Genomic DNA, 15,990 nt, shown 5'->3' with positions numbered 1-15,990 from the left:
TACTTTGGCCAGAAGAGGGCGTCGGAAACTAGTTTGTGCATTGCCAAAGATGAAAATGTCCAACAGATGAAAACATTGACTACAATTACAACTGCAGAAATATATGTCAACCATGTATTAAAGTGACTATTGCATAGATTGCAAGTTTTTAAGGAATTAGAAAAATAATTAAGATGGAAAACTAAATAGAAAGAGATACACAGAATAACTAGTTGAGAAAAAATGCTTAGGTTCCAGCTGTGTAATCTCATACTCAACAAAATGGAATCAAAAGGTATTTCATTCAATGCATTAAAGGCATCCACAATACTTAATAAAATTTAACAGTAGTAAAGATAATACTATAAGTTTTCAAAATTTATTGTCAGAACACTTGCTTCGTTCATGTAAAATAGTACAGTACACATTACATTTTTAAATGAATTCTAAGGCTCTCCTAACATCTCACACTCATCTTAAGGGCACTCAATAAAAGCACATACATTTCCATTTTTTAAAAAAATGATTCAACAAAAATTAAATTCACTATACAATGTCAGCTTTGCAAATTCTTGACAAAATATCCGAGCTGAAGCTGCAAACATGGAGACACATGCTTTTTGTTTGCTACCCCCAAAGCATGCTCACAAATCAGCAACACCAATAAAAAAAAACACTGCCCAAAGTAAATGTCCTTTGAGACACTGGATAAAGATTATAGATACAATACTCAGTACAGTTCATTTCTGCTGGTAGAATTAAATGTAGCAGCTGTTATATCTCAAGTCAATTGTAAAGAGTGGGATGGGATATGCTGTAGGTGTGTTTGGACAATGTGGATATACAGTTAAAACTGCCCAGATGGAGACTTTGGGAGGTTACAATCAGTTGATAAATTATGAAGCTTACAATACAATAAAATCTTGTGCTGCAAATACATTTGACATAAAACAGAGACATAAGTAACCTACCACAATATGCACACAAACTTGAAGTTTGTACCAAATAATGTATAGTCTGCATCATGGATGACTATTAAACATAATTGTTCTTCAAGTACCAGATATTTTCTTGATATTCATAAAACAAAGCTAAACAGCAAGAACATTCATCACCAAAAATTAAAAATGGTTGCTCTAGCACATTCACAGCTTCAACTGCTACAATATGTAACGATAAGGAAGGGGTGGGGGGAGGAGAACAATTGATCTGAAGAAGCAGGTCAAGTAAACTATGGAAGCAGCATGTCAATAAACACAAACTGTGCTAGAGCTTTCTTTTCAAGTCTAACCCAAGTACTTTACATTGTGGAGACACTGCTCCATCTGTGGAAAGAAAAGAACTTGGCTAATGTGGATATACAGTACATTCTTGGGAACTGAGCCAGACCCAGGCTGCCAGCCATATGGTCAGTCTGTAGTCTCAGTGAGTGCATTCAGCTTGAGAATTGGATACAGCTCAGTACCGGTGTGCTTGGTGTGAGTACTGTGGAGGCTGCTGGGAGGTAGTTGAATATCCCATGCTGTTTTGTGGTTGCGATGTGCTTGGTCCAGGATTCGGATAGGCAGCATGTGGGTTGGAACGCTTTAAAAAGAACAATGTCCAAACATTTATTTTATTATTACTAAACATCAATTATATTCTAGAATTACGAACTGTACGGTTTTAAAAACCATTTTAAAGTGTAATCTTAAATTAACATTATAGGCAGAATTAAGTATGGTAGTATGTTAACTGGGGAGGCAGTCATTATGCAACTTTGGCTAGGCAATACCCAATATCCCATTTAATGCCAACCAGGCACCTAACTTGATGGCAACAGGTTATTCAATATCTTGAAGACAGATGTCCTGCCTCCAAGAGCTGCTGGCTAAACTTTCCTTAAGGGAAGAAAATCCATTCCTGGTTTGGCCTATATGTGACTCCAGACCCACAGCAATTGTGGGTGGCTCTTTACTGCTCTCTTAACTAGCTGATCAAGCCACTGAACAAACGCAACAAATGTTGATCCTTCCAGCGGTGCCCACATCCCGTCAAAGAATAAGGAAAGAACCTTCCTGCCCACGTTCAACTGGAGTGAGTCAGGAAGGTGATGGGGTCCCAATTCCACACCTTTGTGCTGTGTTCTACACTCCCTTGTCTCCATTCCTATACCAACTGAGGGCATTAAATTTAGCTGGATATCTTTTTACTGAATTTCACAGTTTTAGCAATTAAGATTTGTTTGATGTCTATGGGTAATATAGTTATCTTTAATATCAATGCATAATTTACAGCAAAATTTGAATAATAAATCATTCCCTTACAATGACTTAAATTTCATTTAAGAAACAGCAGTCAGCCTATTTAGAATGTAAGGAAAAACAGATCTGTGGGAAAAAAAATACACTAATCCTCTCAAACATCTAAACAGTATGCTAGCTTTAATAATGAACTTTGTACCTGATAATCTGAGGTCATGATAAGTCCACCTGAGGTAGTGGTAGGGGGAACAACTCTGACTTTTTTGAGGGGGGGTCCTTGCGTGTGACTGTTGTCTTGATTCCCTGGATGGCCACCTCCATTAGTGTGATTATTGCCTTGCTGTTGCTGTTGGTTCTTCTCAATTTATCAAAAAAGAAGACAGAGAAAAATCTGAACCAGCATATTGTGGTATTCAGAATCCTGACTTTTATTGTACAATTTTGCACACCAACTCAAAGATAGTTATTCTTTTCATAAAGACGTATTCCTGCATCAAAAGTAAGTTTAAAAATTTACATTGCAACAATTAGAGTAATTGATGGAGAAAGAGTGGACAACTCATTTAAGCACAAAATCCACAACTAGAAATTTTATCCAACATACTGAACTACTGAATTATTTACAATGTGTTTCATTTCAAGCAATCCATAATATAAAGTGGCCTTTTCAATGTGTTCTGTTCTTTATATTTACCTTGTCTCCTTTATCATCAGGTTCATCTTCTGTAAGAAATTCTCGTTTTGGATAAGGAATTTGACAGCCGGCAAAAACACTGCAAAATTTAAAAGATAAGAATATACTGAAGGACAAGATCCCAACTAGCTGCATATTGCATTCTTGACTTTCTGGCATGTGTTGAAGTGTCGAATCTTATGACAGCTTGCATTTCCTTTCCGAAAATTTAATAAAGTTGGTCTGAATTGTCACCATGCGCAAAAGAAATGACATTTGTCATGAAAAAAGCAAATAGTTTTGAATACAAAACAGAACTTACTGGATAAACTCAGGAGATCTGGAGCATCTTCAGTAGCGTTCTGAAGAGTCACTATTTGCAAAACATCAATTTTGTTTTCCCTCCACAGATATTGTCAGAACTGTAAGCTTCTCCAGCAAATTCTGTTTTGGTTTCAGATTCCCAGCATCCATAGTTATTTGTTTTATTATTATAAATAGCTTTGAATAGTAGCTTGCATTTTTTAAAGATACTAAAGTTTTAACATTACCAAAGCTTTTCATCTTGCACTCATCAGGGCAATTGCAGGAATGCCAAAATTTGAAATAAAACTATGACAATTTATATAACAGGAAAAACAAATGCTAAATTCATCAGCAAGCCAACTATGACTGGCTGAGGTAACAGCTAGCAATTAAGCAATCATCTGTTTGATTTGAACTTTGGTTTGTCAAGGGTGGACTGGTTGTGTGTGACATTTAAAAAAATTCATTCAGGTGATGCAGGAATTACTGGCTAAGCCAGCATTTGTTTTCTTTCCTATCCCAGCTACCCTTGAGGTGACAGTAAGCTGCCTTCTTAAACCACTGCAGTCCCTGTAGTGTAGGTATACACATGGTCCTATTGGGAAGGGAATTCCAATGGCAAAGGAAGTTTGGTGATATAGTTCCAAGACAGAATGGTGAGTGGCTAAGAGGACACTTGCAGGTAGTAATTTTCCTATTTATTTGCTGCCCTTCACTTCCTAGGTAGTAAAGGTTACAAGTTTGGAAGGCCGAGGGAGCCTTGGTGAATTGCTGCAGTGCACACAGCTGCCACTTTGTCTCAGTGGTGGAGATAGTGAATTTTGAAGATGTTAATAGGATGCCAATCAAATGGGTTATTTTGTCCTACAGTGTTGAGGTTCTTGAATATAATTGGAGCTGCACCCATCCAAGCAAGTTGGGGGGTATTCCGTTACATGCCTGACTTGTACCATTTTGAATGGCAGACAGACTTTGAGAAGTCAGGAGGTAAGTTACTCATTGCAAAATTCTCAGATTCTGAACTAGCCTTGTAGCATTGACATTTATATGGCAAGTCTGGTCAATGGTAACCCCTAGGACTCTGATAGCAGCGATACAACAATGTCAAGGCGTGATGGTTAGATTCTCTTGTTGGAGTGTGTCATTATTTGGCATCAACGTTAATTGTACTTATCAACCTAAGCCTAAATATTCTCCACATCTTGCTGTATTTGTGATTTGAATTAAACCTGTTGGACTATAACCTGGTGTTGTGTGATTTTTAACTTTGTTGTATTTGGATAGAGAGAAAGTGAGGACTGGAGAATCAGAGTCAAGAAGCATGGCGCTAGAAATGCACAGCAGGTCAGGCAGCTTCTGAGGAGCAGGAGAATCAATGTTTCAGGCATAAGCCCTTCCCCAAAATGTCGACTCTCCTGCTCCTCGGATGCTGCCTGACCTGCTGTGCTTTCCCAGCGCTACACTTTTTGACTGTATTTGGATGCAGTCTGCTTCAGTCGGTGTTCTGCCTTTCGTGGAACATACAGCCTATGCATCTGGCAATGGGTCCGCACTGAAATTCATGCGCGACATTGCCTAATACACGGCAGGTAGAATGCTCTTTTGAGTATATCCAACTAACATCCAGCTAATGGAAAATATCACTTGCACAGCCACTGCAGACTAAAACGGTTTTCAATTTTTTTTTAAAAACAAAGGTACTTTGCCTTTCCAGGATAATTTCATGTATGATGTGCACTGTGCAGTTCTGAAAGTGGTGTTCTGTGGGCCATTTGTAAATTTGCATAATGCACCATTAACAATGATCTGATTAGGTTAGTCTTTGTCCCATGGGATAGTTTTGATGCACTCGATTTCTGCATCAACCTTACAAGGTGACAAAATTATTCAGGTTCTATTTGTAAGATTACTGATAAATCCATCTGCGAGGTTATACCAATCCCATGTATATTAACATGTTAGGCTTACAGTAGACAGTAGTGGGGAAAGCTTAACTAGAATTCTCAATAAGCACCTCAAAAAAAGGAAGCAAGTTAGATTGCTCAACTCAAACTTGAATTTCAGCACAGGATGAAGTTTTAGCAACATAGCTCTCTTTTTAACAAAACAGAAGTTTAATAATTTTCTGATGGCAAAGGAATATAAAACAACCTTATATAGGTATATGAGCATATGCTGGGATAGTTAGATATTCCTTGATGTGTCTTGGTGAACCTTTGCTGTTTGCCAAGCACTCCAAAATAATATATTTCACCACTGCAGACTTTTAAAAACTTACTATGTAGCTAAATTGCTTTTTTGAATTATATCTTTAATGAAACACCATCAAAAGCACTATTTGAATGAAATACCTAAATATTTCAAGACCTTGCTGTCATAATTCTCAGCCAGTGCCTTTATCATCTTCAGTTCTCTTGCCCTTCTTGGTGACCAACCATCATTCAAAACACTTCTGCAAATATCCAATAGATTACTGGTCAGCTATTAAGCAATCTTTTGCTGACATACACTAGCCGCAATTTTCCCAATTTAAAGCTCTTACACACAGTTTACGTACTTTCATGCCTTAACTGGTTCTATTTCTGTAGCCTCCTCTGATCTTACATTAGCCGTATTCTCCCCCTAGCCCTCTTCTCCCCCCCCCCCCCCCCCCCCCCACACCCCCCAACGAAAATGCTTCCATTCTGCTCTCCACTACATCCCAACATTCAACTAAAATTCACCATTGGAGGTACTGTCTCCAGCTAGCAGCATGCTCTAGTAGTCCATGCCTGAGTCCTGTACTTCTCAACTTCCTTTTTCTGACTGAAAGTCCTCTAAATATAACAACTCGGTCACTCCTCCTACTAGCTCATCATTTGTTTTGACATTCACTTATTTCGAACTAATGCTTTGAATCATCTTGGAAAGCTATTCTATATTAAATACAATATGGACAAGCCATTGCTGATAGCATTCTGGAATTGTCTTTACAATAAAAGGAGTCAACATACTCTGATGTAGGAAGTGGGTCTTCAAGGAAGTAGGGATCCTGCATAGCCTGTTCGGAGGTAATTCTCTTGGTTGGGTCCATTGTGAGTAACTTTTGAAGCTGAAATTGAGTACGTATTGAAAAAACAATTAATTGTGATGTCAGTTACTGACATAACCATAAAACCAGATGTTATGTCCACAGTCTTTTCCCATTAAACATACATACAGGAAATATGCAATTTTAATGCAACAAAATCTAGTAAAGGAAATTAGTCACAAAATAACTAAATTGTTACAGTGCAGAAGGCAGGCCATTCAGTCCATCAAGTCTGTACCAGATGTTGAAAGGAGCCTGTGCCATTCTTCTGTTCTTCTTCATAACCTTGCAAATTATTTCCACTTGAATAAGTTTCTCTTGAATGGCTCAATTGAACCTGCTTCCACCACAATTCCTCGTAGTGTACTCTAGACCGAAGCTACTCACTGTATAAAAATGTTTCTTTTCACATCACATAATTCCTTTGAAAACTACTTCAAATATTTAAGGATTACGTAAGAAAATGACACCCTTAACAATTGAAGTTAAGCATGATTTGGAGATGCCGGTGTTGGACTTGGGTGTACAAAGTTTAAAAATCACAACACCAGGTTATAGTCCAACAGATTTAGTTGGAAGCACTAGCTTTCGCTGCACTGGTCCTTCATCAGGTGATAGTGGAGGGCTCGATCGTAACACAGAATTTATAGCAAAAATTTGCAGTGTGATGTAATTGAAATTATACGTTGAAAAATTGATTGAAAAATTGAACAATGTATAATTTCAGTTACATCACACTGCAAATTTTTGCTATAAATTCTGTGTTACGATCGAGCCCTCCACAATCACCTGATGAAGGAGCGGCCTCCAAAGCTAGTGTGCTTCCAATTAAATCTGTTGGACTATAACCTGGTGTTGTGTGATTTTTAACGTTGAAGTTAAGCATGTATGCTTAGTTTAAAGGCACCATTGTTAGACTGAGATGACATATGATGAAGAGTACAGCTTTGTAAACATGATGTTAAGTAACAGTCCATTCTTAAACAAGGTTTGAATTGAAAGCTGGTACATATGTAACATACCAACATTCAATTATGGGGTTATGTATACGACATGTAGAAACCAGGAGATTCTCATTTTGTTAAAACGTAAAAGATGTATGATTTGGGGAGCTCAAAATCATTTATATACTTCTTTGTTCATTCTTTTAATATCATAAAAGAATTTTAAGTTTTTTAATAATTTATGAATCGAGTATTTGTTTATTAATCCTGAAACCATTTAAAACTGAAATCTTAAATCATTCTTATAATACAAGGAAAGGGAGTTGAAATGAAATTAAAAAAGGGCAAGTCTAGTTGAACAACTACAAAAGGTAGATTGGGTGCCATTTGACTTTTAACTTCTATGATTCTATTCTCTTTACACAACTGAAACATATACTTAAATAGTTTCAATCCAATACAAAAATGCTATCCAGAAAGTTCACAGATTCCATCACATAGTGTTGGTCTTCTGTTTCTGCCTTCACTGATATATATTAATAAAAGTTTTGTTTACGGTCATGCTGAACTACTTTTAAACTTAAGCTTCAAAAATATGTCCATGTCAACTGCTGCTATGGAAACTAATTTTAAATTCATTGCAGCATTTCAGTATATTGAAAACATAACAAACAAACATCCAGATTAAATTCAACTATACAGACTTATAAAGGTAAAATTTGAATCCTTTGACCACACCATAATGTATGTTTAAAGTCTTTATGACCCTGTACACTGTGAACATAGAGAGCTTTTTCCATTTTTCTGTGCATCAGATTTTGTTTTTGCTTTAGTTTAGCTGATTTTGAAGATAAACATCCTCATTTTAATTAAGTAGATCCTAATGAGTTCATTTTCTGACCTTGCTTTCCAATTTATTTCTATTCTTACCAACTTTCATCTTTTCCTTATCTCACATGGTACGTCTCCAGGATTGTCTGAGGTCACTCTACATCTTGCTTTTATTGAAATCCTCTTTTATAATGAATGCACATGCTGATAAATTTTTTAAAAAATAAGTCTTAAGGAGTAGAAAACGTATTCTTCCTGTTTGAGTAACCTCTTTATTCTCTAAGATGTTTTACAGATTCCTTGAGCAATAGCACTGTTTTAACCTATGCACAGAATAGTTGTGCCATATTTGGTTACTGAGTATCAGCTATGCTATTGGAGCAGTAAATCTAAAAATCTGGAGACAGGAGTTTAAATTCTATGGCAGCTGTGGAATTTGAATTTAAAATTAGTTAGGCCTGCGATTAAAGAGTTATCAGTAACACAATCAAACTATCAAATCGTGTTAAAGTCCTAAGTGGTTCAGTAAAATCCTCTGGAGAAGAAAATCTGCCAACACAGATTCACCTACAAGTAGCTCCAGAAGCACAACAATGTGGTTAACTCTTTATTGTCCTCTGAAATGGCCACACAAGTAATTCAAAGCTGCCACCGCAAGTTTATTAACAATTAATCATGACAGATAACTTGGTCTCTATCCAGGATGTATCTGACGTAATTCTCACCAGAACAAAGCTGTTCAGATCCTTCCCCCATGCAGAAGAGAGTCAAGCATCCCAGACAGTGGGATTCTCTACCATCGCCAGCTTTTCCCATATGCAGGGTACTGCAGAAGACATGCGTATTGGTTTAAGAATGCCCTACCACCTTCAGACATTGTCAACAGAGAAAGATTCCACTCCAAGGTTTAAATTATACATGACCATTCTTGCCAGATGTTGGAGGTCTGCACAAGATATCGTGCAAGCTGCCATGATGCTTATACACGAGAACTTTCAGATTGCTGCCTCCTTCCAAGATCCTTGAACCATACAGGGATGGTTACTGGGAGTACGCCTTCTAAACATGACTGATGACAACTTTAGAAAACTTTCAGACTAATGCAGAATTAAGAAACAATGCTATTCGTTCTTCCACAAAGTCCACTCTAGAACAGGCCACAGGCCTCGTTAGGATGAGGTTTCAATGCCCGGTCAACTCAGACGGCTCCAGCTGTAAAGCCCAAAAGAGGTTGTGCCATACTGCGCACTTCACAACTGGAACCAATAAAGGGGAATGCCCCGAATGCAAATGAAATGGGGGATCAACACCAATCTCCCGAGGGTAATGATGAGGATCAGGGCATTTACTGGGAGGGACATTGAAGAGAGGACAACAGAGTAATGTGATGTCAACTGAGAACATAACAAACTCACTCTAAGGATGCAGATGCTGAATTTGGACTCCCTTTAATTGTTTAACATTCTTCATTTGACTCATTAATAATTCTTTGTTAATCGGTCCATTGTGACCACACTGTTCTAGTCCTCACATGGCTAAAAGAACAAAATTCCTGAGGTGAGGTGAGGTGAGCTGAGCTGAGCAAGACTGCCTCAAGGCAATATCTGATCAAGCATAATTAGAGTAAAATTGGTATCAAAATGAATTGAGGTAAATTGCACAGACTTGCGTCACACAAAGGAGGGTGATTGTTGATTGCTTGAGATCAATCATCCTTGCACCAGGCAGGGCAGAACAGAAATCACAGGACTTTTGTCTGGCCATCCAAGCCACTACGGCTCAAGCACAGTGACCTCCCCTCAACTCAAGCACAGTAAACTCCCTAGAGCCATGGGTCAAAGCTGCTTTTCCTGATGCACTCCTTGTCGCAGAACATCACTGCAGGATATTATTCTAAGCCGAACCAAGTTTAGCTGCTTCATCACTGATATTCCCTCCATCATAAAGTCAAAGTCGTGGGATGTTTTCTATTGATTGCAAAAACTTCAATTTTATTTACATCTCCTCAGATATTGGAATAATCCAAACCTGCGAGCAGTAAGATCTGGACAATATTCAGGCGTAAGCAGATAATCAGCAAATGATGTTTGAGGCTCACACACATCTGACAGTTATCATTTCCAACAAAAGAGAGTTTAACTATGTCCACATTTCAGTAAATGTGAGTAACGTCATCCCATCGACATCCAAGGGATCACAAGTCGTCAGAAATTTAAATACTGGGACAAAAAACAAGCAGATCAAAGATTGGCTAGTTTGACATTGCCTGCTTCCCCAAGTCTTCCAATATCTACAAGGCACAATTCAGGTACATAATGTGATACTTTCCACCTGCCTGGTGGAGGACAGCTCTAAAAATATTCAAGATTTCATCCAGGAGAAATTGGTCTACTTAACTGATATCCCATCCAACACATCAAACATTCAGTCACTCTACCACTGGTACATTCTTGCTATTGAGTGCACTATCTTTAAGGTTCACCACAACAAGTCACCAAGGTTTCTTTGACAACACCTTTCAAACCATTGGCCTCTAGCACCTGAAAGGACAAGGAAAATCACCTGAAAAGTACCGAAACATCACTATCCTCAAATTCCCCTCCAAGTCATACACCTTACTGACTTTCAAATATATTATTGCACTGTCAATATCCAGGAACTCTGTACCTAATAGCACTGTGGGGTGCACAAATATCACATGGACTGCAGTGGTTCAGGTCAACACCAGTTCTCAACGAAAATTACAGATGTGCAATTAATGCTGGTTTTATCAGTTTGCCCACATCCCACGAATGATTAAAACAACATTTGGATATATTTTGAATACTGCTTCGAAATGTTTACTCATGACAGCTTTCACATATGTTTACATTATGCAACATGCTTACAGATTAATCAGGCATTTGAGCAAAATAATTGCAGGTTTTTTTGTATTTATGAAAATTTAATTAATAATGTGGATTTGTTTATTAAATTATGTTTACAACTAATTGACAAATAATATCAAGGCCAAGACTTACCAAATGGAAAGCTTTGCTATCTGGCTTTACTTTATGCTTTTCCATATACTTGATAAGGCTGCAGTTAGTATAACTGGAAGAAATAAATTCCAAGCCTTCAACATGCAGAAATGTTGCATTTTTTGCAAAAGTAAAATAAATCTAAATTTCAAAATATTTTAATTCTAAAACTAATTTTCTTCTGACAGACAAATGCAAGTTAAATACTGCGAAATGTTCAATTATGAACAAATGAATAATTCCATTCAGTCATCTGATAGTTTAGCGAAACTTCACATGCACATCAATCAAGAAACTTGGTCACATGAAATAATCTAGCTTTATAATGGGTTTTCCCTTTTATCTTATTCTGAATACCAAAACCTGAAATTTTTTCCATTTGTTTCTTACATGTTGCTTTGCCTGCTGAGCAAAGTACTTGGCAGATAGAACATAATGTGGGAAAATGTAAGGAAGAACAAAAGAGCTGAATATCATTTAAATGGAGAAAGATTGCATAAAACTACAGAACAGAGGGATGAGAGAGTCCTTATCCATGAGTCACAAAAAGCTAGCATCCAAATGCAGCGGCTAATAGGAAAGGCCAATGGAACGTTGGTCTTTATTTCAAAGGAAGGAGTATATAAGTAGGGAGGATTTGCTAAAGCTTTACAGGGCACTGGTCAGACCACAGCAGGAATACTATGAATAGTTTAGCTAAGGAATGATACACTGGTACTGGAGACAGTCCAGAGGAATTTCACTGGGCTGATACCAGGTGTGGAGATGTCTTATGAAGAGAGGTTGAGTAGATTAGGCCTGCATTCATTTGAATATATAAGAATACAAGGTGACCTTATTGAAAGATGCAGAACGTTTTCTAAAATAAAAAAGGTCTTGATACGATTGATGAGAAAGGTTGGAGAAGACTAAGACAGGGGCCATATTCAAGGGTGAGATGGACAGACTTTTAATCAGTAAAAGAATTAAGAGTCATGGGGAAGTGGCAGGAAAATGGAGTTGAGGATTATCAATTCATCTATGATCTCATCGAATGGCGAAGCAGATTAGATGAGCTAAATGCCCTAATTCTACACCGGTGTCTTACGATCTTATTTATTTGGATATGGATGGTCATTACGTTGATTAAAAACTAACAACGCCATTAAGTGATAGAAATTATTGTTAACATGGTAAACTATTAGAAGTTTGGAATTTGACATGTTAGTAAAGACATAAAATAGCCTTAAAGATAGAAGTTCAGATCTTTCCATTTATTACATCAACTTAATTATTGTTCTGTATGCTATTATTAAATCAGGTTATATATCATTTATTGGCTCAACCAGTCTCACTTGTCAGTATGTTTACAGACCTGTACACAAATGGATTTGTGTTAAACAGATGTGACTGATATTCAGTTTGCGTGGTTGATGTTGAGATTGAGTTCAGATTGAGGTTTGCATGGAGTAGATTTTCATTTCACCTTCTAGGTGTTAAACAATGTCTGGGTGGAGTGCAAAAAGGAAAACCTGGCTGGGGGAATGCTTGCTAGTAACATAACCTGCCCAATTATTCCTCCAATAGAAATTGGTGGAAGAAAAATCAGTTAGTCTCAAAGGAAGAAGCAAAATTCTGCATGAGAATATCTTCTGGTACTCCATCTGACAGCACTTTACAATCAAGGGATAAATATGAAAATATGACATGTTTTACAAAAATCCCTGAAAGACAAGACGACTTGAAGTTAAACACTTTCATTATTCAGTCTAAATTACATTGTTATTAATAGCAGCCATAAAAAATAGGTTCACAAGATATATTGGTTCTGGCTGACAGAGTCTTATTGCAAGATGTGAAAAATACATTGTCACATAGATGGTAGATTAATTGACCAAGTTAGGATGGATCTATACATTGTTGGATGAGAAAACAAAGCAGTTTATGAGGGAATGAAGTTGATGCGGCGCACATGACAAAGTGCCACATAACAGCTTTCTCAGCAAAGTTAAATCCCAAGGAATAAGATATACAGTGGTACCATGGATACAAAATTGGCAGAGTAACAGGATGCAGTGAAGTGATGAGGCATATATTACTTGTTGTTTTGGACTGGAGGAAGGGTTTATTACCTCAGGATACGAAGATTGCAGCTTTTCTAACTTTATATTACCAGCCTGATTTGGTGTACAGAGCTCAATTTCAAAACATGCAGAATACATAAAACATGGAAGCATTGCAATATGAGAGGAGGATACTGTTAAGACCTAAAGAACACATTGCCATTTTTGTGGAACAGATGGGCATGTGCCAGATGCAATTGATGCACAGAAGTGTGAAGTTCAAAGAACAAGAAAAGGCATACAAAATATAGGATACAATAAACAAGTGGCACAGGAGCAAACAAGCCTGGAGGTACATGTGTACAAATTACAAAAGTGGCAAAGCAGGTTGAGAAAGTGGTTCATAAGGAATAAGAGAGCCTGGGCTAAAAGCAAGAATGTCATGTTGAAGCTTGTCAAAACGCTGGTTACAGCCTCAACTGGAGTAACACGCTTATTTCTGGGCAGTAACTTTTAGGAAAGACACACCGACAATAAGAACCTGAAAAAAAGAATTGAAAATAGTTCCAGGGATGAACTTCTTCAGAGATGTAGGCAACAATGGAGCAGGTGGGGCTGTTTCCCTCACAGAAGAGGTGAAGACATAATTTGATGGAGGTGTTCAAAGTCGAGGGATTTAGACTAACAAGATAGGGAGAATCTGTTCCTACTAGCAGAAGGACTAAGATACAAAGCACGGGTTTAAGATAATGACAAAATTACAAAAGAACAAAAGGTAACACAGGGAGAACATTTTAAATGTTTAAATCTGGAATGCACAGTGTGAGGCAGTGGTGGCTTTCAACAGCGAGTTGGACAATTAATTGAATATAATGAATTTGAAATGCTACAGGAATAAAGTGGTGAAATGGAGCTGGCAGAGTTTTGCTTTTGTTGAGAATCAGCAAGGACATGAAGTTTCAAATGGCATCTCTCTGCTGTAACTGTTCTATGACTTTAAAACAGCATGTTATTTCAAAATAACTAATTAGAGCAAGTAATTAAGAACAAACTCACGTATTTCTTCTGAAATCTTTCATCAACGTTGAATGCTCTGGCATCTTTTTAATGTCTTCCCAATCTTTATCTGACAACAAACCAGTAGATAAATCCATGTTAATTTAAGCTGCTATTTAATGACCTCAATATGTTTCTTAGTTTGTAACATTTACAAACTTTTTTTTTAAAATGTATAGGATTACATAAAAGATGTACACCACAGAGCATTCAGTCCAGTCCTTGCCAAAGACTTGGCTCTAGTTAAATACCATTGCATCTTTTCTCCTCTAAATCTATCACCATAACCATATATTCCTTTCTCCTTTGTCTGTTGCCCTTATGCGCATCTCTAGTATTTGCAACAACCAAGCCTTGTGATAGAGAGTTTCACATTTTACCACTCTAGGTAAAGAAAGTTATCCTGAATTCTCAATTGGATTTCTTAGTCATGATCTCTCATAGACAATATTTTGTTATGCTCTTACCCAGAAAGGAAGCATTTTCTCTGTTCCCATTTATCAAAGACTTTGATTAGATTACACCACCAGACACTGGCACTGACATCTCCAGAGAAAACCTATCCTTTCTAACTAGGAGTGTACACAGTCATCTAAAGAGTGACCTAACCAAGATTTATTATGTTGAGTATAACTTGCCTAGACTTCAATTCCAGCCCTGTAGAAATAAAGTCTATTGCTTGGTTTGCTTTATATATTGCCTCACTGACTTATGGAGCTTGTCATTCTTGTCATTGCAGCATCTACACTCCAAGGTCCCTTTGTTCACTGAAAGGTGGAAATAGAATTAACAAGCACGTGGAAAAGTGGATTGATTCAGAAGACCAGCATGGATTTGTTCAGGGAAAATTATGTTTAACTAACTTAGTGTCGTTTTGTGAAGAAGCTACAGATGGGTGAAAGACTGGTGATGTGATGTATACGGATTTGTAAAAAGTGTTCAATATAGTGCCATGCACGAGACATGAGAAGAAAGTTATAGGGCGAGAGATAAAATGCATAGTTGTAACCTGGATAAAAAATTGACTGAGTGACAGGGAACAGAAAGTAATGGTGACGGAGTGTAGAAAATGGAAAAACCATTAAACAGTACAGAATTAATACACTTATTGCTGCTGGGTTTTGCCTACAAAAGTAGTCTATAGTCTACATTCAAGGATTTAATATAAAGCAAAGCTGCTATTTTTCAAAATTGCTGTTAATATTTTGCTGTATCCAATACATAAAATACTAAATATCCAACTATTCTATAAATGAGCACAATTGCTCCAGGTTGACATGTAGAAATAAAGAAACTAAACAAAAACAAATTAAATTTATATAAGGTCAGTTCAGCCAAGATTCCAACTCACCTGCTGGAAATCCCATCACATTGAATATTCTATCGAGTTGGTCATGGTGATAAGGATTACTAGTCTTGATATCTTCTTGACGACAATGAAAAATAGGCTCAGATGTTAGCAGCTCAGCAAATATGCAGCCAATAGCCCAAATATCTATTGAAATTGAAAATGCCAAAATGAGTAAATCGAATGGACAAAACAAGGATGCCAAACTGGAGCTTTTCAGCTTCTGAAGAACAGAAAACACTTCCAATGAAATTTAGAGACATCATCCTGACTTTCACCTAACACAACTGAATTTCACAGATTATTAATAAATAAGTTACATTCTAAAACAAATAAGTTGTTTTGCATTTCAAAGCAGTACCACTCTCAGTTACAGTAATTACATTATTAAAACTGAGGATTATTAATGTAAAAACAAATTCTCTTTACAAAATTCAGATTTATAAGCCATGCACGAACAATTTTGGGTAATCCAAGG

General features: G+C 37.0%; 1 protein-coding gene across 5 annotated transcripts in view; it reads right to left on the bottom strand.

The window, feature by feature from the left end:
• Window positions 1-205: 205 nt before the first annotated feature.
• Window positions 206-15,990, bottom strand: part of cdk8 (cyclin dependent kinase 8) — a 143,453-nt gene continuing 127,668 nt past the window's right edge. For 3 of the 5 annotated variants that reach the window (XM_060826745.1, XM_060826749.1, XM_060826750.1), the window contains 7 exons: window positions 15,516-15,659; window positions 14,165-14,234; window positions 11,067-11,139; window positions 6,195-6,292; window positions 2,917-2,995; window positions 2,422-2,580; window positions 206-1,563 (listed from right to left, as the gene is read on the bottom strand). In XM_060826745.1, coding sequence (XP_060682728.1) covers window positions 1,438-1,563; window positions 2,422-2,580; window positions 2,917-2,995; window positions 6,195-6,292; window positions 11,067-11,139; window positions 14,165-14,234; window positions 15,516-15,659 — 749 coding nt within the window. In that variant the 3' untranslated portion in view covers window positions 206-1,437. The remainder of the gene's footprint in view (window positions 1,564-2,421; window positions 2,581-2,916; window positions 2,996-6,194; window positions 6,293-11,066; window positions 11,140-14,164; window positions 14,235-15,515; window positions 15,660-15,990) is intronic. The other 2 variants (XM_060826747.1, XM_060826748.1) reach the window with 2 other exon arrangements.

Source organism: Hemiscyllium ocellatum, chromosome 6, assembly GCF_020745735.1.
Source record: "Hemiscyllium ocellatum isolate sHemOce1 chromosome 6, sHemOce1.pat.X.cur, whole genome shotgun sequence".
Classification (NCBI taxonomy): Eukaryota; Metazoa; Chordata; class Chondrichthyes; order Orectolobiformes; family Hemiscylliidae; genus Hemiscyllium; species Hemiscyllium ocellatum.
Note: the sequence above shows the minus strand (reverse complement) of the source record. Positions and strands in the feature narration are given on the sequence as shown.